This window comes from Temnothorax curvispinosus, unplaced genomic scaffold, assembly GCF_003070985.1.
Source record: "Temnothorax curvispinosus isolate PA1 unplaced genomic scaffold, ASM307098v1 QBEX01004731.1, whole genome shotgun sequence".
NCBI classification, from domain to species: domain Eukaryota; kingdom Metazoa; phylum Arthropoda; class Insecta; order Hymenoptera; family Formicidae; genus Temnothorax; species Temnothorax curvispinosus.
In genome coordinates, this window is record NW_020214511.1 from 220,455 (window position 1) to 246,615 (window position 26,161).

The window sequence follows — 26,161 nt, forward strand, 5'->3', positions numbered from 1 at the left end:
ACGATCAACGACATAGAGAGTCCGCAGATCGAAATTAGTATATCGTTGATTTTATATTTCGACTTTCATGTGAGCGCACAAGAAGGTCTTTGTGTCGGTCTCTGCCAATAAAAAGGCAACGATCGGCATAAACCTATACCCTATACCGTCATTATATGCATTTAGTGCCAAGTGAGACTGCCCGATTCTCTTCGTCTATCAATGAGTAACATTTCGTTGATTTAACATTTTTAACTGAATTTTCAGGCAAGCACAAAATCGGTCGACTGTCTGATGACGCGTCCAGCGATAAACGCGTCATCAGATTTTCCTCGTATCTCCGCAGCATCGAAAATTGCTGATTGGTATACCGGTTTCAACTCTCGCGACTCGTAAGACTCGCTCGCGAAAATAAAGCATTTAAAGCTAGCCAGACGAGCCGGAGTGCCGGAGGCGACTGGGCGAGGTCGCGAGAGGAGGGACTTTGAAGTCGAAAATAGCCAAAAATTCTCGCCAACTCGCGACCGGCACAGTCTCCTCGCTCTCGAGAAAAGTAACGGTGCTGGATCGTTGAACTTGGTGCACGACGTGACGCCCGATGCCCATTAAGAAAGCCCCAAGGAGAGGACGGAGCGCAGGATTCATTGTCGTGGCGGGATAGAGGAATCAGTCCAGGAATATACCCCGCCCGAGGCTACATCCCTGCACTCCGTAATGATCCGATAAGATGCACGGGATTATTCGAGTGTAAAACTCGCGCGGGCAGGATCAGCGAGCTATCGCTTCCGCGCTTCTTGGTCGCTCGGACTTCTATTTATAAGAGATCCCACGATAAGCGGAACGAGGAATCGCGTGATCCGCAAGAAACGCTACGCAGATCTGACGAACGAGACATATGGTTAGAAAATTGCGGATCGAGTTGATAAGAAAACTCGAGATAACTTTTTCTTTCTTAGAGCCATCTTAATGTGTTTCTATGGCACGTGTAATCCGATGAAAATAAAAGATGAGTCCTCTTAATGCATATTAAAACAACAATATTGTGTAATTTGATATAATGCAAAATGTGAGAATTTAATTACATTCAAAAGGGTATCCTTGTGTTATATTCGGTAGTTAATCGACACAAAAATTCACTTCACACGCTATCAAATTTTCCTCTCGTAAACGGTAAACGTTCTTCATTCAGAATTCATTGCAGACCAGGTAAATGATGCTACGCCTGAGTCGGGGATAATGGAGAGAAGAAAGTAACTATCCACATCAAGGCGGAACAAACTTGCACGTAGTTCACAATAATGTGCCGTATCAGACGCGGTCTGATGCAACGTATAATCTCGTAAAATTCATTTCAGGGAGTCAAAGGGGCTTAACGAAATAGATGACTGCGATTGCCTGAAACGCACGACAGCCCGGAACAGATTTTCCACGTAATAATACCTATTAAGACTAGCTGTTACGTATTGCCGCCATTTGGAGTTCGTTGTTCGTTCGCTCCCGCGCGACTCGGACGTGTAGCAAATAACCGGCGATGAGGATTGCGGAAAATAATTATGAATCTTGTTACTGTGACTATTTCTACAATAGGTCTTTTTCAATCACAATCAAGCGACGTGAATTTTCAATCGTGGACTATGGCGAGGATCTGCAAGGGCTAATGCGTTTCTTCGTCGAGATCGCTGGTAAAATCGCGTGTAGGAATTCGACTTGACGTAAAGCTGAATTAAGTGGGATATACGTCTAAATTCTGAAGTGTACAGGTGACCAACCGGCAACACGTGCCTCTAATGACAACGAAATACTCTTTTAATGGCGTTTAATTACCTAATTACGAATGAGAACGAACAAGTTCGCAATCTCGAATAATGTAATAATATTATAGAAGACATTAGATAGAACACGACGCGAAAATTACGTTTGAAATATGGATGGCGTGCATTAGAGAAAGGTTGGCCACTACTGATCTAAGAGATTTTACGCTCTCCAAACTCCTCCGACACGAACGACGCGATTAATCTTTCCTGCGAATGTCGCCGCCTTCTAATCTCACCCGAATTCTATCCTTTCTCAATCTTGCCAAGCGTGAAGGTGATACCTCATTGACGCTCCGTTTTTATTACGTTGACGTAACAACCTATGTGTCGTCAAGATTTTTCAAGTCTGAGGAAATCTAGATGAAATGGAGTTACTTGTGAAGTTTAAGATTTTAAGATATATTAGATCTCTGTTCTTTTAAACTGTCCAACATGGAGAGAAAAAGAAGAGAGATAAACGGTATGACAAAAAGTTCAGCTAAAAAGAACAGACAATTGTATCAACAAAATGAATCACTTAGCCAAGAATTAATTACATTTGTTCTGTTTTGTTGTAAGTAATCCTCAAATTAAAGTTTTGTTAAGTCTACACACATGCATATATATATGCGAAGTGAAAAGTAAAGTAATATACCTGAAGTTTAATTTCCTAAACTTAGGGCCGGTTGTTTCAACCTGTTAGTAAGCTAACTGATAGTTAAATCAAATGTCGATCTTTGTCTAATTTAAAGGATAAACAAAGACATATATATGAATTAACTATTAATTAGTTTACTAACAGGTTGGAACAACCGGCCCTAAATCTTTTATATTAAATAATTAAAAATATTTGTATTTTAATAAAAGTATTATCTTGAAATTTAAGAAAGAAAATTTTTGATTGAATATATCCTGGGACTTGATAAAAAAATCATCGAGTGAGCTCTCGAAGCGCCAGTTAACCCAAATTATTCCGAACACATATTCTACATAAAGTTTATTTTATTCCTTGCATCTGCTTCATCGGAGGAAAAAAACGCCGATCGACAAAACAATGCAGAAACTTTGACAGGACGCTTATTCCTATGCAGCTTTATATTTATCGAGAACTGTGAGAAGAGAAGAATCGGACTGCAGTTTGGCTTCTCATTTTCACTTTCCGCAAGAGTTAGAATAGATTTATCCTTCCGATCGTTCGTACGAGTTTCACTTGGCATGTCATCGTATTTCATTCCCAGTACATAAGAGACAAGGCAAAAGGAAATAGAGAGGGAAAAAGTCATTTATTGCCCTCTAACAGTGAGTAGCACTGTCATGTGTAAAATGAGAAATGGCAAATATAATAATTGCGGGAAAACGAAACGTGACAATAAAAAATTCATTTTCACATGTTAATAAAAAGTATATAAATTTTCATGTGCTATATTTCTTTAACATTTCATATAAGAGAGAGAGAGAGAAAGAGAGAGAGAGAGAGAGAGAATAAATTTGTATAAATAATTACGAGAATTTATAAAATTAATAGCAAAAGAGATAAACAAAAATATTAGCATCATTTACTCAATAATTCACTAATAGCCCTAAAAGAGAGAGCCAATTTTCTTTGCTGAATTTATCCCGTATTCATCTAAGCGCATCCTCTCATTTACGACGCTTGGCAATGACGCAAGATTCGCGGAGCTCAGAGAGAAGGCGCGACACAGAGAAGAGAAAAGACGGGAGAACACGCGGTGGCATTTCAAATCACTCGGCAGATTCACGCATTTGAATAAATCTAACGGCGCGCATCCGCATGTCGAGAGGGAAAGAGAGAGAGAGTCGAGCGAGAGAAAAGGGTGCCGCGAGGAGAGATCGAAGGAGAAGATGGTAGGCGGGCAACAGGAAGATACGGAGAAAAGGGGGACAAAGCTGATCCTCCCACTGGCCGTGGCATTCGGAATCGTAGCTTCTGCTCGTGCCTCGTGCCTGTCTCTCTTTCTCTCGAGGAGGTATCGGCCGCGGTGCGACGAAGTGAGAGAGAATCAGAATTTATCGCGACCTTCCCCGTGGATCGCTTGTAAACGTACTCTTTTCTGTTCGCGGCACCAAGAAAACTGCGACACACGTCGGCATCGATCTTCGACGTTCCCGCACATAGCGATTCCTTGTAAACGTTAAATCATCGCTTTCTTGCGTGAAAGAGAGAAAGAAAGAATCCGATTTCTATGCCATACGCCGACTAACTAGAAATTTCGCTGAAAATACTCTTTATAAAAATTTAGTATTTTTAGTTTTACAGGAAACGTTTGTTTCTCCTAATAATAAATTAATTAAAGAAGTCCCTATGTATATAGCTAATTTTAGAAACATTTATTATTTCAAACATTTTATAAAAATACCGCGCTATTTTAAACAACGCAGGGCACAAGTTTAGGAAATAAAACTGTTGAAAAGATGAGATCTATTTCTTTAGCATGCAATGTTTAGTTATATATAAAAGCAAGACTACTTAATATACGTCAATCTGCCTTTTTCGAATGTATTAATTATAAGTAGCAATCTCTTTATTTTCCGTCTGGAATCGTATCGAATTAGGTTTTCTTTTCGATTTTGTGATTATATCAAAGTAAAATTAATCAGAAAACGTGTTCTCTCGTATGAATCTCTTATTGTAACTGTGCAGGGCATACATATCTCATACTAGCGTGCTATATCTCTCCCTCCGATACGGCTTCAACTCGATGGAAAGTTGGGGAAAACAGAGAGTGTCGTAAAGTTCCCGAGTTTCTCGATATGAAACAGTTGGGGCAAGATGCGAGCGGTGATGCAAAAATGCAATATGACGCTCTTACGGTCTAAAACGGTGGCGGACGCAATGAAAGAAACGGAAACGAATCTCGCGAACGTTGAACGTTGACGCCGGTCGCGTACGCGCGCGTACCTACCTGTTATGGATGATACGTGTAAACCGCGTTACGGTTCTGCCATTAACCGCATTTACACGCGCAGCGGAGCGAGTAAGCGTGGACGTCGCGTTCCTTCCGCCTCCTCGTTTTATACCTTTTCCACATCGAGTCTTCCCATCGCTAAACGTACGAGCCCCGCGGGAATCGTTATTCCGAAAAAAAAGGAAACAGGTATTCCTGTACAGTGCGCCTGATTTCCCTGGACAAATATGCCGGCAGGCGCTGATCAGAGCATTCTTCAGTTAAAGCGCGATGAAACCGTCGCGATATATGTGTGCTAGCAACGGTATCAAACATCGCGGTATATATTAACTAACTCTTTTAGCAAATATTATTTTCAGTAGGTATTTTAAGTATCTTTTAGATTTAAGCCTTAACACAATTATTTAACATTAATGGCTTAATAAAAATTCTAAAGTCAGACAGTTATCAGTAAATAATCATGTAACAATAAAAAAATCGCATTCAGTCATGATTTTTGGCAAAATACAATTTTGTTATTTCTATCACAAGATATATAGTAAATATAGATTTAATAGATATTTTATAATCATTAGTCATGTGCTATTGCGTCTATTTTCTTCTAAAGACAAAATATATCTATTCAATTATTAGTAAAAAAATATCTGGAACATAGCATATAAAAGATGTAGATTGTAGATACTTATTATAAATTTACATTAAAAAATCTTGAAATATCTTAAATATCTAAGTAATATTTTAACAACAAATAGTATTAAATATTTTAGATATCTAAAAAAAATAATGCTCTGGAATAATATATATAATGTAACGATTGTCTCTAATGATTTTTAATGCATCTTCCTATCATATAATAATGAATAAAATGAATGAAATTAGTATTATCACGCTGAGTGATCTCCGGACAGAAATCATACTTCTAGCAATTTTCGCTACAACGATATCGTCCATGATGCGATGGACATTTAAATTACGATACGCGAAATCCTCTCCATGTTTCGTAATCGAGAGTGGACTTGGACGCGATTCTCAAGCAGTGCGTTACCGCGTGGTTATTAATTTCAACCGCGATGTACTTCGCTGAGATGAACAACGTACTCTCTTAGCATCCAGGTACATGCCACATACATAATAACTCGTCGGTACTTTCTGGTTAGCGTTTCCTACGTTATCTCGCTAATGTCGACGCGCCTTCGTAATTTCTTATTAGCAGCGAAGTCTGATTGCAAACCGAGGGGCATCTATCACGCTTCTACTTTACTCTGTTGCTGCCAGCGATGCACTATGCGGCAGATCATAAATGCCTTTGCTCTATCAGATGACTGATTTTCGAAAAAAACACATTATATTTAGGTATCTATAAATCATCTTTGTATTAAAGAAAACAGTACTGATATGTGTCCATTTTTAATATAACATTAACAAGTAAAATTTTTAAATAAATAAAAAAGTAAAATATATAATTTCGCAATTGTATTTTCTAAATTAAATTAATTCTTAATTGTAAAGTAATATTCAAGTTAAAATGGGAGATAATTTATTTTAAATTTTAAACCAACAAAAATAATTGTGTATTTATAGCCTCAGTTCATAGCGCATAGATTTTATAATCTTTTGAAACAGTTATCTTTCTATCACGTTGAGAAAAATTTAAATTAATTACGCACTTTTACAAATAAAGCGACAGAATTATCTGCACAGACAAGCAATATTAATTAATTGTTGATAAATTAAAATAAGTATACACGTATTTCAAGTTTAAGATATCAATACATGTAGATCAAGAACTAATATCTCGCTCTTTTTTGTCCCTGAATATCACATACATCTTATCATTTACCACGTTACACATATCAAATCCCGGTTGTCAATTACTGCACCGCGCTATCTACTGCCTGCGTTTGCAGTAAAATGATTTATGAACTTCCAGACATGACGGTTCTCTCAAGAAACGTTCCTCGAAGGCAACTCGAATGTGTGTTATCCAGCGTATACCGACACTAGATCGGCATACAGTTGCGGCAACGTGTAATCTTGGAAAACCACGTCGTACCACACGTGCACAGGTGCGTAGCAAAGCTGCGAGTCGACTCGCGTTCGGCATCACGGATTCTAGGCGCGAGTGCGACAAGTATAACGGCGGAACGCGGACAGACGGAGCTGACTCTAATCCGGTCGGCCTCGAAAACCTCTCCTCCGTATGCCGTTATTATTCCCGTCACCCGTTACTCGGTAGACGAATAAAAAGAAGTCCGCCGCCTCCGAGTGTCAGTGGGCTCGTATCTTCGAGCATATGGCGGTCCCATGTTTCCCGATCTGTCTCCCTCTTTTGTGCTTTCACTTCTGCAAGCTTCACAAACTTCGTGCGGACGACTAACTCAGTCGCTAGCGGGCGACGAGCAGTAAGAGCGAACCTCAGACGAAGATTACGGATTGCAATCTGCAGTGAAACATATTCGACAAGTGTCTTCGCGCACAGTTGTTTTGGTTGAGAATTAATTTACGACACTTGCGGTATACCTATGTATGTTCAACGTGCAACTGTGATAACAGTGGCAACAAGATAGTCACAGGGGGAAATAGTAAATCGGATCGACATCGATCAGACCCCAAGTAGCAAAGTGACGTCAGAAGACGACATAATGACGTCTATTTTTAGTCATTTTTGGTCTATTACGTCGGCAACTAATAATGAACGTTTATAAGACGTCATTTTTTAGACCATCTAAAGACGTTATTTTAAGGCCCTGGTCCCTGAGCCGAGTACTCTGCGTTGACGGTGGCGCCGTACCGTCGCGGCAGAAATAAGAACTCTCTCCTCTCACTCTCTCCAATGGAGAATTCTGTCTTGTGACATGTGGACAACCTATTTTGCGTTGCGTTAAATTTCTTTATTATTCGCTCTGTATACTTGTGCTATAACGTTTAACGTATTCGTGAAACTCGTGAAATTTAACGTATGGTAAGATTTGCAAGAAATACATATTATATGCAGAAGGAACATTCTCCACTCGTCAAATGGCTTGTTTTCCATGGCTGTTTGTTTATTGTCGAGGGAAAAGGATAGTATCCGTTTAATTTTAGAAGTGTGCTGAAACAATCTATAGTAATTTTTTATTGAATGTTTTTTTATTTCGGAAAATACCGCAACATAAAATAGGGTAATTTCTCGCATCGATAGCAAGAAATTCAATATGGCCGAGGTGACTACCCAGGAGCCTTAAAGACGTCTTAAAGTCGTCCAAAAAGATCTTTTTGTAATATAACTATTTTTACTTTTTAATATTGTATAATAAAGTAATAATAAAATAAAAACCACAAAATTAACTACAATATGTTTGTTTCGCAACTTTATGATTGAAGTGGTGAATTTATGGTATAAGTGGATGTAGTTGGCGTGTGATTAAAGTTTTATGATAACTATTTCATGCAGTGTTATAGCTATCAAGAAGATTATCATTACAAGATCTTTGAACACTTTAAAGATGTACCTGTTATAGACAAGTTAATAAGGAAACATCAGGGCATCAGGGTCAGAAGATCGTCACTGTCCACTGGATCATCGAAGTCAAACAACACGGGCGCGGTACTGTACTAGGATGGGTGACCGCCGTGAGAGACCGGCAACCTCATCGCTATCGCTATCGCCTATTGTGCAAGAGGCTTTAAAAGCGTTTTTTTCTTAGATAAAGAAAAATAAAGTTTTTTATAAACGTTTATCAAGTGGACATTTTAACATTTTAATTTCATAAAAAACATTTCTAGGAACTGGTATGTCGTACATTGGACCTATTTTTGCCGTCAATAAGACTTCAGAAAATAAAATCGTATGGATGTGACATATCGACGTTATTTTCGGGTCTCACGGAGACCTATTTAGGACGTCTGATTGATCATTTTGTGACCAAAATTTACCGTCATTATGACGTCATTTTGCTACTTGAGACGTCGCGGCGTCGATGGTGTCTACAGCTTTCCCAGATCAAAATAGCAAATCAGATCGACGTCGATCAGACGTCGATAGCATTTACAACTTCGATCGATTATAAATAGGTTTAAATTGAAATATGGAATATTAAAAAATTAAACGGGTCTTAATTCCTATCTATATACCATAAATAAACGGACATGAGGATTTTACTTGCTTTTGGTTACAAATAAACTCATTCATATTTTTCGACACGTATAAAATTATGAAAATTATGTATACATACATGCAGGGTGGACAAAATATAGCGTGAGTTAATACAAAATAACGCTGTAAATTGTCCATCTTGTATATATGTATATGAAAAAATAAACATATGCTATCTATATATTATTATATTTTTTTATTATATAATTATTATATTATAATAAGATTGTTATAATTACATAACATGTATAAATATTGTTTGGCGTATCGCCGTATATATAGTTGTAGCTGTACATAACTATAGATTAGTAGTCAGATTAGAGTCGTACTTGCGTTCTTTTCGTTACTATCGCGCGAAACGTCGGTGGATCGTGATGGGTAAAAATCTATGCGACTCACTTATTGGTGCTGCCATCGCTCATCCACCGACGGCACCCATTACCCCCAGAAAACGGTGAGCATATACTCGCCCGCGGCACGTTTCACCGTTTCAGGACCGCGCGCGGGCACTCATCGTCACGCTGTCGTGGAGATCTCATCTCTCATCGCTACGCGTCGTGAAGCACGGATTAAAAACCTACGAAAAAAAACCGGCCGCATGTTCGCCGATCTCTCGCATGTCTCGCCTGCTTGCTCGCTTGCCTACTTGCGCGTGCCTGTTCTCGCTATCTACGCTATCCACGGAGGGCCCACGGATGAGAATCGGTGGGCGCCAGAGGACGACCGACGAACCACGGTGAGTCGCTTTTCGCTATCCGTTGCACATCTTGCTCTTTTGCTTTACAATTAGTCGTGAGGGGATTTTAATTACCCCCCTCTGGTCCTTCGAGCAATATCGCTAATTTTGCACATCTCGCCTCCGGGGGACTGACACCCCCCGCTCAAATATATATAAAATATAATATATTTTAGCTTTAAATTTTGACCGTCGAAACTAAAGAGTATATCATGCCACCAGATTCACGATTTTTAAAGATGATATATTCAGCTGTGGCCATATTGTCGTTCTGAGTCGCAGTGATGTTAAATTAAAAATGAGACGCTATCCCATCGAAACGGAGATGGTGAGGATACGCACGCGCTGAGCGCTCACGGACGTGGCTCCTCTTTTGTGTGAGTACTCCCTCCATCTCTATTTCACGGGACCGCGTCATGGCCTCGATCGACCAATGCGATTACATCGCCCGCGACGCACGATATCCAATGAGCGTGCCGCGATGAGTGCAAAGCTGTATGTTCATTGGATATCGTGTGTCGCGCGCGATTGACGTGATCTAGGCTGCGTTCGGAAACGTCACCCGATTGTACACGAGTATACTCCCTTCTCTTTCTATCTCAGCAAGTTAGAAGGAAAAGAGAGTATACCCTTGTGTACCCGGTTGACGTTTCCGAACACAGCCCTAGAGTTCCTATAATAAGAATTAAGCCAATGTGGTGACGATTTTTGATTGGTCCCGCCATATGTTTCAGCCAAGTTAGTGGGAGTGAGACAAAGCTATAACGGTGTCCTAACTCTTATTGTAGGAACTCTAACCTCTAACGTGATCGTGCTTGTCTGTCAAGGCCATCACAGTATACTGCAGCCGTGTTTCGTGTCTGGCATCACTGCTGAGAGTGCTGAGTGCTGAGTCGTGCTATTTAATAAAGTCAGCAATCAATTATCGAAAATGAGTGAAAGTCCACCGGTAAGTTTTTCATAGTGTTATTTCTCATTTATCTGTTTTTAACTTCAAGAATTCTCGTTTTCGAAATCTACATATATGTATATTTGGTCGATTCAGATTACCTTTTGTAAGTTTATTGTTTACTTATTTACTCAATAGCAACCTATATTGTCGTTTGATGTCATCATAATATCAATATTTGGTCATTATTGGTTATTATAATGTCAAAATGACATCAGATAATAGCTTTCTACTTGAGTTTTGTGTTCTTGAAAAATCTATAGATAATTATGATTACTTCATAAATAACTTATGAAATATAATTTTCATATAGTTCATAATTTGTTCATAAATATTTGTTCAGGTTTATTTAATTGGAAACGTGTGCTCTCATATGCTTTACTTTATAACCTCATTATGCAGGTTAAATGTTATTATATCGATCATCAATAATTCCGCTATTTTTATACTTCTTGCTTTTGCCATTATTTATTTATGATTTTCGTTCTATCGAGATTTTTATATTATTGTAAATGCAACATAAGCAGCATATATATATATATATATATATATATATATATATATATATATATACAGGGTGTCCCGTAAGTCGAGGTCATCCGCTCGGGAGATGAAAGGGGAACCAAAAACAAGAAAAAAAGTCGAAATTAGCTCGATAACGCTGGCAAGGATAAAAAAAAGTCAACGTTCGTTTAAATTTCGACATATTTTCGAGTAATCTTAAATAAACTGACATGAATGATAGCCGCTCCTATTACTGTTTTGTTCAATTTTACTGTTGTAACTCTGTATGTGCACATCCGTTTATATGCAAAATCTCGATTCGAGGTTAAAATGATATCAAAATGATACTTTTAATCCGATGTTGAAATGACTCATCGATTCGACGTTGATTTGACGAGTCATTTCTTACTGAGTAAGAATTCCCATATACAGCACAGATGCTTGCAGAAACGTTGCAACATTGCAAAACGGCGAATATTCACATACAATCAACAATAATATTCGCCGTTTTAATTTTCTTGGCATGATTAGTTAAATTATTTTGTATATGTACTGAAAAAGACTACCCGGTAATACACTTTTTATATAAAAACATATCTAATCAGTGAGAAAGCTATAATATCGAAACGATGTCGAAACGACGTCGAAATTAGTTCGATTATGTTGGCGTTTGTTTAAATAAACTGATATATGAATGATAGACAGCCACTCCTGTTACCGTTTTGTTCAATTTTACTGTTGTAACTCTGTGCACATCCATATGTAAAATCTCAATTCGAGATCGAAATGATATCAATATGATACTTTTAATTCGATGTTGAAAATACTCATCGATTCGACATCGATTTGACATCGATTCGACAAGTCATTTTTTACTTACTGGAATAATGATTTCGAGTTTTGTTTTTTAGTTTTGCTATTACGCTAAGATCATGCATTCCTTATTATAACGTTGCTGTCTCGCTGGAATTTAGAAATAAATTGTGCAAATATTGATAAATATTAAAATATTAATAAGGGTCTAAATTTTTCTACTATAGTATTATTGCAAATATTATATAATACATAATTGCAACATTCCCAATGTCATCCAGATTTCATCATATAAGGCCGATTTCACAGTTTCTGATTAACGTGATCCTCCGATTAAACTCACTAGTCGCCTCTTTCTAGGGGGACAGTTAGAACAAGATGCAAAGTGAGTTTAATCGTAGGATCACATTAATCGAAAACTGTGAAATCGGGTCATAATCTTTATAATCTTTTCCTATCAGGGTATATCGATATACTGCGGTTGATGATCGATACATATCGACACGGTATATCGATTGCCGGGATCGCCCGACGCCCATTCCTAACCTATTCTCCATGCGTTTGGCGGCATGCAGTGGACGCAGCGGTTTGTGACAGTTAGCAAGCATTGTGCGTTAATTATATTTTAATTATCACTTGGCTTTAGCTTGGGTTCATATCGCAATGGACAACGAAGATAGACCAGTGAGTAATAAAAATATTATCTTATACCCTTCGTTACTTGCTATCGTAATAAAGTACATTTTTTTGTACTCGTATATAAGAATATGCATATCGTTAGACAGACAGCGTTTTAAATTAAGTCCCATAAAATTCCTGTCTAGCATTCATTATTATCCTAAAGGAATTAAATATGTGCTAATATTGTATATGTACAATGACAGCTATCAAATAATGTCATATTCCCTGGGTTCCATAAAGCGCATGATAACCAAATTCGATATCTGTGATAATTATGTGGCAGAGAAAAGTGCTGCAAAGTGGCTAATCAACAGTTCATGGAGAAAACAGAAGGATGGTTCTTTTGGAAAAAAGACTGAACATGTCTTAAGGGAGAAAAAGAAGTTAATATAATAAGGCTATTTTTCAAAGATTTTAGCTAGTCATATGAGATTATATGTGTTATACACAAAAAAGTTGTAAAGATTCTACAATATTTCTTAGCTTTCATGTAAATTGTTCTTTTTTTATGTTAGACAAAGCAAATCATGTTTTGTTTTGGAAGTTTATTTTATTTAAGAGAAGCAGCAGATGTTTGAACAATTTTACTTGTTCTTTTTTGTCAAATTTTATTTGTACTTCAGCTATTAATAAAATTAAAATTAAACAAGAAAAGAATAACTAAAATTATTCATAATTTAGCTGCCTCTCTAAAATAAAACAAACTTTTACTTGTACTTTTTTGTCAAATTTTATTTGTACTTCAGCTATTAATAAAATTAAAATTAAACAAGAAAAGAATAACTAAAATTATTCATAATTTAGCTGCCTCTCTAAAATAAAACAAACTTTTAAAATTTTGCACGTAATAATTATCTTTCCTTATAAAAAATATAAAACAAATCTAGAAAAGAGCTAAGAAAGATTGTTGCATCTTAAGTTTCTGTGAAGAGACATATGAAGTACCCCCCCAGTCAACATAGAAAATCAATTACATGACATGTATGTGAATGACATGACATCACATGTGAAATAATATCTCAATACACCAAGCATTAGTTACATGACATTTTTGTTATAATTTTCCATCCACTCAACATGTGTTATATTAACATGATTGAGTGCTAAATTATAACATACATGTCATGTAACTGATTTTCTATGTTGACTGGGGGGTACTTCATATGTCTCTTCACAGAAACTTAAGATGCAACAATCTTTCTTAGCTCTTTTCTAAATTTGTTTTATATTTTTTATAAGGAAAGATAATTATTATGTGCAAAATTTTAAAAGTTTGTTTTATTTTAGAAAGGCAGCTAAATTATGAATAATTTTAGTTATTCTTTTCTTGTTTAATTTTAATTTTACTTAATTCAACTATTCATGCAAGATTATGTGAGTTAATAGCGAATAATATAACTCCACATAAGAGGAGTACTAATACTATTGAGATGGAATAATCTTCCTTACCTTTTCTCTTGTACTTTTCATATGTCAAAGAAAGATAATTATTACCTATAAAATTTTGAAAAAGTGTTTTATTTACAAGAGAATATATGTATACACCTTGTAAAAGGTTTTATTTTATATTTCCTTGTTTATTTCTACGTCTTATATATTTTTTTCATCAGTATAAAGTTATTTTTCGTTTGCTTTTGAAGGAAAATATAGAAAACACAAGAATGACTAATATTTTCTATAATTATAGTTACCTATCCTTTTAGTTTAATTAATTCTAAATAAACAATAAATATTTCTTGTGAATCGTGGTTAGCTATATATTGGTAAAGATAAAGCAATATTAATGCCTCACACCCTAGTAAAAAATAAAAAATCAATTTTAACCTCGAATCGATATTCCATGCTTGAATTGACATTGATGGTTGATTCTTGCCATTTAGTAAATTTCTCTACTGAAGCTTAATTAAAATTATTTTGGTTTATATCTCTTTATTTCTCTATATCTCTATTAAACCTTAGTAGAAAGATGTCTTTGACATCGATTTGATGTCTTTTCAATCATTATTTCTCACTGTGATCATGTTAGTGTAGTCAACGCTGCTCAATAATCAAGAAGCTATTTGCCGGAAATTTTGAAATATTAAAATTAAATATCATAATTTTAAAATCTCTCAAAGACAATAGCGAATAATATATAGAGAGTTATTTTGTTTTTGTCTATCTTATTATTGTGAATTTCGTTAGATTGTCGTACACTACTATATTGTACGATTCAATTATTTTTTAGTATCGTTTGATATCGTTATTTCGTCGTCTGCAGTTATAATTAATACGAAAATTGGAAAGTAAAGGAGAGACGACTGAACCTACAAAATTGCTTTCCAGTAAGAAATTATTAGTCGATTTGACATCAAATTAACGTTGAATTGAAGTAAATTTAATTATTTCGATATTGATGCAACGTCATTTCTTACAAATAAGAATAAAAAAATAAATGGATTTCTGGAAATGCTGTAAATTCTTCCAAGTTTCACAGTCCCCACATTAGCAATTGAGAGGTCCATCTACAGCACCTACGGCTGCACTGTAGTATATTGAATTCGCACTACTTTTGATATAAAAAATTATTCGAAATTTAGCTGTTTTTGATGTCGAAAATTACTTGAAATCGAGCTGATTTCGATGTCGAAAATTATTTTAAATTGAGCTGATTTCGATGTCGAAAATTTCTCTAAACCAAGCTCGTCTGAATCTCGAAACGATGTGGAATTTCGATGACCATATTTCAATATCATTTCGACTTTTTATTTCTCACTGGGGCAGCTCGCTCTTTGGTGAAATGTTGTGTTAGTCATGGAGGTTACGGAGCTTGTGAAAAGTGCACCTGTGTTGGTGAATATGTTGCTGATCGTGTAGTCTACACAAATCTGAATGCTCCATTGCGAACTGATCACTCGTTCATCACTCAGGAAGATCCACTTCATCATATAGGCCGTTCTATTCTAGAGAGAGTACATACAGGAATGGTTTCCCACTTTAGATTAGATCCATTTCATCTAGTCTGGCATGGAGTCTTTAAACGATTATTGATGACATGGATGCAATGGAATGGACCATGGAAACTTAACAAGTTCTCCAGGAAAAATATTTCTAACAATTTAATTTTTTTTAAAGGATTTCTGTCCAAGTGATTTTTGCAGACCACCGAGATCAATTAACGACTGGAAGATGTACAGAGATATAGAAGAGAGGAGATTATGTCTTTATGATGGACTCCTAGTATTTCGTGATAAATTGCAGGAAAACATTTACAAAAACTATCTCTTACTTCAGGCTACTCTATATATCCTCTCTAGCCCTTTGCATGTCAATGTACTTAATGACTTTGCTAAGGAATTACTCAGAACTTTTATTCAGCATTGTATCAATTTATATGGGAGACGTTTTGTGGTGTATAATGTTCACTCACTCTGTCATTTGGCTCAAGAATGTGCAGAACACGGACTTCTGGAAAATTTCAGCTCTTTTATATTTGAAAATCGTTTAAAATCAATCAAAAGTAGCCTAAAATCTGAATATAAACCACTGCAACAAGCTGCACGACGAGATTTGGAGCGAACCAGAACAGTAAAAATTGAATTGAAAACTAAAGAAAAGACTGTTCACCTTTCTTACAGACATGAAGATGCAGAAGAACAATTACCAGAAACATATTTTCAGTGTCTTTCTATTGATAGTGTAATTTTCCGGACTGGTATAAAGTATAAAGGCAAGTTTCAGAAATAGATGACGAAAGACTTGTCGTGCCATGGCAGAACAAGTTTATGCTAAGTGTTGGTTGATGCCTTCCAATGATAGTTCTTTTTTACGTGTTCCTCTTCTTCACACAATGCCATTGTTTTAATAATATTTAACATTTTTTTAGCTAGGGTATGTTTAACATTTGGAACGTAAAAATTTTACAATTAAAAACATTGTCATTGCCCAAAAAGTACAATTTGTGATATGAAAAAACATGGTTATTAACTTATATTGTTTATCTTTTTATTTTGCAGTTTATGGTTGTGAAGTTCTTATCTACCGATAATGATGAAGATGAATATTACGAGGTAGCTCCCTCAAAGTGGCTTCAAGATTTAGATGAAAATATGATCGGCAGCATACTCTGGCCAGGAGATGATTCTACAGCAGGGACGTTAGTGCGAACTCAAGTAAATGCGCAATCAAATTGGTCCATTCATACAGTGGAAGTTAAAAGATATTATGGTAAGCAATTTTTCTTTGTATTCTTTTTACTTAAATCTTAGTAATAATATTTCTCTGCTACAGATACATATTTTCATGCACGAAAAGGATTGACAGGAATAATAGAATATGCCTCAGCCTATGAGACTGATACTGAAAAAGAAATGGGAAGAGGAAAAAGAAAGAAAAAAATGAAACCAATCACATCTTCAGATGAGTCTGATAATGACCAGCATTTAGAAAATCAATTTAAGAAAAAAAAGCCAAGCATTCCTTCACCACCAGCAATCCATGTTCCTGAAGCTTCTACCTCAGTTGATAAGACTTCTAGTCATAAGTGCAAAAGATACGTTATTGAAGATTCCTCAATCATCAAAGAATCGAAAGTTGCAAGACATCTGGATGAACCTAGAGTTCCTTTAATAAGAGTTAGGACACCGTCCACCATTAACAAGGGAGAAGTTAGTGGGAGTAAGACAAAGCACATTCCGAGGCACGAGCGTAGCCCACTTTCTTCCAAAGAAAAGTTAGATCCACCTATTTGTAATTCGTCAAATTTTTTTAGTGCAGGTATGTTAGGTATTCTTTTTGCATGTACACACGAACCCGCGCGCGCGCGCGCGCATACACACACAGACACATGCACACACGCACACGCACAAGTTATAATAATCTATGTCATTTTATGTTCACATATTTTCAGATTTTCACGAACGTTTTATAAGATTAGAAGAAAAATTAGAAGACATCAGTAGTAAGCTTGACGTTATTATTATGAACCAAGAGAACTTAAATAGAAGTCTGCTTCCGGAAAAGTCTGTCATCAATAGACCCTCAAATCTACCCTCTCTGCCTCTGAGTGACATAAAAAGCCTTGAAGAATTTGAGAAATTTTTATCCAAAGATGTAAATCTTTCAGCAGCAGTAAGTAATATTTTATTATGCTTATACAACTTGATATATTTTTATTATTTTATGGCTGCATTCTGGATATTCACTGCCAGTACTGAATTTATAGTTTACGTCACGTACACCATAGATTTTCAGTACTGGCAGTGAATATTGGAACGCCATCTATATCTCTGTAATATGTTTCATAAATACTGATTTTTTTTTGTTTGGTCCCTTTCTTGTAGTGCTACTATTTGAAGAGTTTGCCTTTGGGAAATAATGAGAAAACTGCAACGTCAAAACTTATGACTCAACTGATGACCAATTCCTTAGCTGTACATTTTAATTTTGAGGGTCATAATCCTCAGAAAGCTATGAAAATTAAAAGGTCATTTAAACAGTTGAAACTTTGGGAATTATTTCAAGGTATTCTATCTTCTTTCAAGTATTCCGTCTCTCAAAGTTTTTAATTTATTATACAATATTAGGTAACTCAGAGATTCGCAGAATATTTATTTCTCTTTATTATACTTTTAATCTAGGAGTGATGCTACTAAAATTTCCGAACAGCGATTTATCAGAAGCTTTAAATGCAATCAGAAATTGGCTACGAAATGCTGCTTGGCGTAAACAAGATTAAAATGTAAAATTGTTTAGGATTTCCCTTTTATATGTAATTTTTGAAGCCTTATTATATTATTGGTGTTTCTTTTTCGCTTTATTTTATTGCACTAGAGTAGCTATTATATAGGAAGTTTGTCAAATTCAATTTTAAGTTTAAATATATAATGTACGTATATATGTGTATATTAACGTCGATATTAACATCTAGATATCGTCAAAATTCAAAAATCTGGACGTCTACATAAACGTCAAATTAGATCTCATTTAGAATGTTTATCCGACTTGCCATTTCTCCCTGGGAACAAGATAGTCACATTGAGTTTATGATTATTAAATTTGTTTGCATTAAATCAACGCAAAGACTTCATATCATCAGTAATGCGTGTAGATCTATTGGCAATTTTATGCAATATCGTCGGTATGATCGTTAAATTATGCATTCGAAAAATTTTAGTGTTGCCGTATCTCGATTTTTTTTAATACTAAATATCACCGACGTGTTCCCTAAATATCACTGACGATTTCCCTTTCGTTGAATATGCACGAATGTCCCAGAAGAAGGCCTATCGAAATTGAGCGGATGAATATTCAATAATACAAACATAAAACTGTTCACGCAATCAGACAACAGTAAATACGTCATTTTGATCAGCTACTTTCTCGATCTCTGATTTTTTTATTACCATGTCACTGACACTTTGTGCAATCATGCGTAACTAAATATTTTTACTTCATATCTCGAGTTTTGACAATGAGAATTTTATCTCTACGATGCGTTTCCTATCTTCTAAATAACTTCACAGCAAGCAACAGCTATAATATTCTTACAAGATCAATTAGTACCTTATATTGATAAGACAAATATACAAATAAATAACTAATAAAAAGTTCTGAGAATAAGAAAAAATTTTTTTTTTTAATTTGTGAAGTTTTCCAAGAAACAAACATATTATGGGTGCGATTTACTTGGCGCTGCAAACTGCAAACGCTCTTGGAAACATTTCATCTTTGTTGTTTATCAAATGTTAAACGAGGACAAAATAATGCTCTGAAGCGTTTGAAGCGTTTATAGTGGATCGCACTATATATTATTTATCAAAACAACAATAAGAAGAAATTTTCAGAGAAAGCGCATTTTTCTATATGGGGGTTCAGCAGAAAAATCGATAACGCACAGTAAATAAAAAAAGAAAAAAATCGAGAAGAGTCGGAAGTCAATGAGCGCCGTAGATCAAGCCAGCTTGAAGATAAGCTCTTTCGCCGACCGATTTAATTGGCATTACGGCCCTTCGCGTGGGTGGCAAACCACGTGCGTGCACGCATCTGCGAGACTGGATGCGCGATACCATCGACGCGCACAGGACACAACGAGAAAGGAAAAAGGAAGGAAATTCCACTAGTCGTCCTCGAGTACCGGGTACTGGCTCGGATCTTTGGACTCGCGGGAACCCGCACGAAAGCTGCGCGCGCGCCCGCGCCGGCGAGAGTGCTCCGCTACCGTTCCGCAGATGCAGCTGATAGGTACTGCGCTTCTCGCAATTTATGCCGTTGATGCGTGCGTGCGTTCACACACCTCGTTAACTTGCGATTATTTAACGCGTTATCTGTTGTAATGAGAAATTAATAGACGCGAAAATTACATCCCAAATTGGATGAAAATCTGTCGACAATGGCAGAGAGGAGTGAGAAATGAGTTTCGCAATTCATGAATAAGTGATGTTGACTCATGTTATTCATGAAAAATCGAAACAAACAATGAATGATGAGTAATCTTCGTAAATCATGTTTTTAATGCGCGTTGCTTTTATCGTGCATGTTCCAGGTGTACTTCTGCATTTTCATGATATAACGTAAATTTTGCAGAGAAGATCATACTTTTATAAAAGAAGATATATTACGCTTCTATCAATTCAGTATGTATGTATGCATGCATATGCGAAATTGCTTCAAATGTAAAATAAACTGTTTTATCTACGATAACAGCTGATTGTCGATAAGAAACATTTTCTACATCATCGGCAACAGCCTTCCCAGAGATCTGGAAGCTTGATCAGAGCTGATCTAGGTGTCGCATGTTACTGAGGCGATGTTTACTCTGTAAATGTGTACAATTATATTAAATATTAAATAAATAAAAATTAATAATTATTTACAAAAAGAAAGGAAATAAGAAAGATATTCCTAGGTGTAAAATATGTAAAGATAAAAATTAAAATGTAGAGATAAATATAAAAGTTTTTCAATAATACGTTATACTTTTTTGTTCTAAGTTTCTCAAATAGTCTTTTTAATATTCTTGAAATATCTTGGATTATCTCGAAAAAATGCACACATTTTCATAAATTCCGTACACATTTATGAACATTTTATTACATTTTTTCGTGTCTGTTTTCCTTAAAAACAATCATATAAGAAAACTAGAGAGAGAAAATTACATTTCACTTAAATTTAATCGAAAAATATTGGTAGAGTTTATGTCAAAATAAAGCTCGTCATTTCTCTATGATGAAATGATCGGATTTTACGATTATCACTCTCACGAAAATATTTTTCGACTCGATTAAACGTGCCTATCTCGTCCCACAATTCACCCATGATGCGATGTGATGGCAGGATATGGATATTCTTTTTTTTTTCTCGTAATATTTTCCATGCTCGACCACCGGACTGGTCGTTCAATCCACATTTTCAATGGGTTTTCGATGGGATTTTACGGCGGCCAAAGCGAGCGTCGCATTCCAAAGCCGATCGATCAATAAATATAAAAAAATAGCAAACCGCGTTAGCTAGAGAAGTCAGTGGATAAAAAATGGTGAAAGCAAGTGTAGCGGAAGAAGTGACCATTCAAGAGAAGCAATAAAACCCCGCCAAGCAATTATTATTTTCATTTTCAGAACTATATCTACCCATATATGAACCTCATACATATATGTATGTGTAGTAGTTGAAATCGAAATTTAAGTAATTCACGTACATATAATTATTTTTTAATTTTTTTATATTCGGAGAGATTATTCTGACCTAATTAACTTAATTGTTTCCTTTTTTTCAAAATATTTTAATATATTTATATATTTTTCGCCAGACCATTTTATAATTAATATACTCGAGTACTTTTACATAACTTTTAAATAAACAAATTAAATTTCAATTAGACAAAAGCTATTTTAGCAAGGCCGTTGTATTCTTTTCTAGTAATTTTTTACTTTATATAATATATATGTATATACACATAAATTAGTTCATATATTTATACACATACAATTACATATAACTATTTTAAAATATAAAATGTAATATTTTACGATCGCAAGCTCTTTTCGAATCATGTCTTTCCATTTGCCATCCATTCCATTCAAAATCGCGCGCGTCAATTCTCATTGGTTCTTTCGAAAGATGAGAGCTGATTTCATTCCGTTCCTGAAGAGACAGGAAAGAGGATATTTAAATCTGCTCTTTCGAAATACGTTTATGCCAGCCGTCCGATTCTCGCGGAACAGAGTAGCGAGATTGAGTGTCGGCGGAGGCATCCTTGACTGACAGCAAATACGAAGGGTGAAAAGGATCGCGCGAAAGGGTAGGGAAGAAAGACGGAGCCGCATGTGCCGAGGCAGCTTGTTTAAGGACGCTCGTGTCTTATCGATCGTTGAACTCCGCAGATAGCCAAAACTTGCTTCTCGCTGTGATTGCAGTCCTGACATTTCCCGTTACCATATTCCCCTTATCTTCAAACTAATATCGCAACAATTTACATATCTTGTAACGCAACTTCCGAGACTGCTAGACGGACAAAGATAATGCGATATATTTTGAGCACGCGATTGCATTCAAATACGCCCGCAATCTCTCAAGATAACTACTTCGTGGGAATTTGATGTACAAATACAAGGATATTGAATACAAGCAAAATAGGTTTCTTCCATATAACGATATACTCGTGTTTGTTTGTGTAATTTACATTCATATAATTTATATAGGCTTGTCGTTATCAATTTTCAAAAATCAGTTTGCCAGACTCTAAAGTGCTTTTTGAATATCTCAAGTAGAAATTAATCTAACAAGAAATGAATATTTAAAGCAGATAAAATGATGAATACATTAGATCTCAAATTGTTAGGAAAAATTTTTTTTCACACACCACATATTCGGTATCAGACTTATATACGCAATTATTTAACAAAGGTTTTGTGTCTGTCACAAACAATTTCTTTCGTTCGTAAAAGAAAGCTTTGAGAGCGAAAAGGGAACCGCTGGAGAGAGAGTTTCCTCGCAAATGTACATATAAGATATATCGTTGGTTGATCAAAGGATGTCCTATGTGCAACATATCGAACGCTTCTTCCTTGCTTAATCACAAAGGTTCCATCCGAGATCCAAGCGCATATACATGTCGACATACATAGATAAATCTTATGTGCCATCTGGAGTGTATACATTAGATACGCGGTACGCCTTTTATCGTTTTCAGATTTGGTAAAGGATATCACTTAACACGTTTGCTCTCACCGTTTGTGACTATCTTTTGAGAATTTATTCTACTATTATATATAAAATTTTATCACAAAATATTATCACAAAAATCGAAATGTTCTACACATGTGATGCGTGTTAATGAAACTTATAAGCAAAATAATTTTGTCCAAATAATTACTAATATGTGATCAAAGAAATTTATCATGTTTAGAAATAATTATATTTCGGAAAAAATCAATAATGGAAGTCTGATAAATTCAAACAACTTAAATATATCGATTAGTTGATAACATCGACCGTGAAAATTTATCATCACAAACCAACGTTTCATGAATTTTTATTTAAAAAAGAGTAATAAATTGATACAAGATAAAATCATATTATTGCAAATTTCAAAACACTACATTTTATATTACAAAATATATAAAATATTCTTTTAAAATTTTAAATAAAAGTAAGTATCAAAATAAATGCTACATCAATTTCAGTAAACCTTCAAGCATGTGCTCGATATCGGGGTCAAAGTTGACACAATATCTATACTGTCTTTTATTTTATGTGTCAACTCTTTGTTGAACTCGGCCGTTCACCCAGTAGTCACACAACAAAATGGACGTGTTCCTAAACACAGCTTGGAAAAAGCTTGGGAAAGAAAGCGAGGCGGTATACTTTATGGAATCGTGCACTTTATCGGTTCTCTTCCTCTGTTGTTTAATACTTGCTCAGATGAGAATCGAAGTTAATGGAGGGGCTGATGCCGCTGTCGCGACAATACCTCAAAAGCGCAGCGAAAGGGGACTTTCGTGCAAGGCGGATGACCCCCTTTTAATCACGGGAACGACAGGGCGATGAAAAATTCAGGTCGCTTCGAAGGGAATTCGTGCTCCGGTGGCTGCAAAGGTGATGGCGGCTCGACGGGCAGGGAGTGAGATGATGATTGTGACGGAAAGTGCAAACGTGATATTAAAACGTCAGCTCGCACGGGGCCTAAACCGTCGAGTGCGTTTCGCATACGATAATGCAACGGGATCGAATCACCCTTGTTGCTCTCCGATCCCGCGATCGCACTAGATATCTCTACCCTCGCGCTGTGTTCGACACTGTTTTCGGTATATATGTGCGTGCGGAATGTCGAGAATATTTCACTGCAAAATTTTGACGCGCGACAAGGGATCTGCACTGTCGAATATATGGAAATGCGTGACATGTGTTTCTCATTCGCGGAAAGTTTATTAAATTATTTCGTCGCACTCTCCTGCAGCTTTGCGTGGCAGTGATGAATATTGATGAAAATGATACTTTCAACGTATTATATATAATATTCAAGCGAAATGTATATGCAGAATCTCTTTATAGAAAACGCAGAATTGTTCGTTAGTTCAATCCTTGGAATTTTATTTTTTTAATATAAAATATTCTTCTGGATAGAAATTTACACACACATTAAAGTTTCTTTATAAAATAATATAATTTAAAAAGGCTGAGTGAAAACGGCATATATCGCATCTCTGTATAAATGCTTTGTAAAACTGTTTTTAGTTTAGCTATTTTTAGATAATACGACAAAAATATTGTTTACAAATGTAACATGCTTATGTGTGACGTGTGTATTATTCTTTCCTACCTATAACTATAAATAAAATTCGCATAACTAGATCATGTCGATAACCAATAGTTATTTATACTATTTATTTTTACATGCTAAAATTGTTAAATGCTGTCGGCATCAATGATTAAATGGCATATCATAATAATAGAACACAAAAATTAGGAAAAATGTAAATACTACAAGAGAGAGGGGGAGGGGAGATTCACCAAAATCTTATCCAAAACCGTAAAAGTAAAGAATTTTTAAAGACAATCTTCAATCTTTCAATAATATTTTGATATGCAACAGGAAATAATATTCTAACGTGTGCGCCCACGGAAAAAAATGATGTTATATCACATGTTAACAGCATTGGTGTTATTGAGATAAAATTTATTGATGCAACACATTAATATTAATGAACAAAGAACATGAGATAATTGTTTTAATAATTTAAATATTTGGTCCAATAATATCCAATTGAATTCACTATTTATGCTTGTGGCAGCCCGTGACGTCGACGTTTAATTAAAGCAACTTCATTTTTTTCCGTGCGCAATATGCAAAAGGTGTGCAAAAGTTTGCTTAAACTTCTTCAGCCCGCGAGCTCATCTTCGCCTTCCGACGAAGGATTTTACGGAAATTTTGCGGATCCACCTATTATACCCTGGTATCAACTGTCATTAATTGATGTTTACTTAGTAACGGGGGAATTGTGTATACCTAACGAAGCCACGTTTGAGGAACGAAAATGAAGTTTGTGAAAGGCAGCTTGAATGGTATGTCGAAATTTAGAGTGAAATTATGACGAATAATTAATTCGAGTCCATTCGGCTTATATTATCATTTCGAGAGCCCCGATGAATTAATCATCATCCTAAAATAACATTACAATGGACTTTGAAATAACATCGTGAATAATGTCGCTCTAATTCTCACGAATATTAAGCTGAAATACAGCCGGACAATTTTGAATGTTAAACGTCGCATTGATTAAGCTAAACACAGGATTACATTTTCAGTCATGACCTAATTTCCAAGATTATAGCGATTCGAAAAGATCGATAGAAATTTTCATGAAAAAATTAATAGACATTTTTTTGTCATTCTATAATCTATCTATACTCAAATTTAAGATAACTTCGGAAAGTCTTCTTTCAACGTTGTTTTCTTAAAATCATTTTATGTATAAATTTTCTAATTTAAAGTCTAAAAACCAACATAAATGTGGAATGCATTTAATAGTGATGGTAACGTAACTTAAAATGATTGAGCAACGTTGGTAAACATCTGGAACTAGTCATCAGATTAAGAAAATTTTGCGATCCGTCTACATCAGTCTTCGTGGTCGATGTTTTTAGCTATGACGAATGGGCATCCTTATTTCAGACAAGACAGTAGCAACAAGATCGATGTTCCTACTCGATTTAACATCTTACGAGATAAAAACAATTTACAAAGAGTTTTGAAGCTTATACTGACAATGACATGAGACATGTGACATTTTCTGTGAAAATAAATATTTCACATTATAGAGAATTTAAACATAAACTGCTAATAGATAAAACAGCAAAAATATTATTATATCAGAAAGAGAAAAGTGTTTAAAAAATATATATATATTCTTTAATAAACGATATTATTACTATAATTAATTATGTAAATGGGATTCCCTTTAGTAGACAAGATAACATAATATTGATATTGATAACAATATTCTATTAGAAAAATCAATAATTAATTTGAAATCAACAATTAGATATGTCGAAAACCACTTTCGCTCAAAATTTGTATGCAAAGCAAAGGTGATTTAAGCGATCGACGACTCGAGGGATGCACCTTTGGTTTTCGCTTCGCCCCAGTTGGTCGCGATATTTTCCGCG

The 26,161-nt window shown here is 35.4% G+C and overlaps 2 protein-coding genes across 7 annotated transcripts in view; one reads left to right on the plus strand and one right to left on the minus strand.

Annotated features, from left to right (window-relative positions):
- The window catches only part of LOC112453837 (ras GTPase-activating protein nGAP), a 296,057-nt gene that overhangs the window by 193,873 nt on the left and 76,023 nt on the right, over positions 1-26,161 (minus strand). The gene's annotated exons all lie outside the window — the stretch shown is intronic.
- Positions 9,159-19,274, plus strand: LOC112453838. Of its 6 annotated transcripts, none has more exons than XM_025014815.1 (7): positions 9,159-9,570; positions 10,398-10,519; positions 16,513-16,723; positions 16,787-17,272; positions 17,406-17,626; positions 17,839-18,019; positions 18,136-19,274. In XM_025014815.1, exons 2-7 carry the CDS (start codon positions 10,502-10,504, stop codon positions 18,231-18,233), a joined length of 1,215 nt encoding a protein of 404 aa, XP_024870583.1. In that variant the 5' UTR covers positions 9,159-9,570; positions 10,398-10,501; the 3' UTR covers positions 18,234-19,274. The 6 variants fall into 6 exon arrangements, with proteins under 6 accessions (XP_024870583.1, XP_024870582.1, XP_024870581.1 ...); XM_025014814.1 differs by lacking the exon at positions 9,159-9,570 and adding an exon at positions 9,932-9,947 and having other exon boundaries at positions 10,359-10,519; XM_025014813.1 differs by lacking the exon at positions 9,159-9,570 and adding an exon at positions 10,247-10,268 and having other exon boundaries at positions 10,359-10,519.

What these genes read in the sequence shown, in the direction of transcription:
- LOC112453838 (XM_025014811.1), top strand. Translation starts at nt 12,500, where the DNA reads ATGGACAACGAAGATAGACCA. An exon ending in TGGACAACGAAGATAGACCA is followed by an intron (nt 12,521 to 16,512) that starts GTGAGTAATAAA and finishes TTTATTTTGCAG; the next exon opens with TTTATGGTTGTGAAGTTCTT. An exon ending in ACTTTGGGAATTATTTCAAG is followed by an intron (nt 18,020 to 18,135) that starts GTATTCTATCTT and finishes CTTTTAATCTAG; the next exon opens with GAGTGATGCTACTAAAATTT.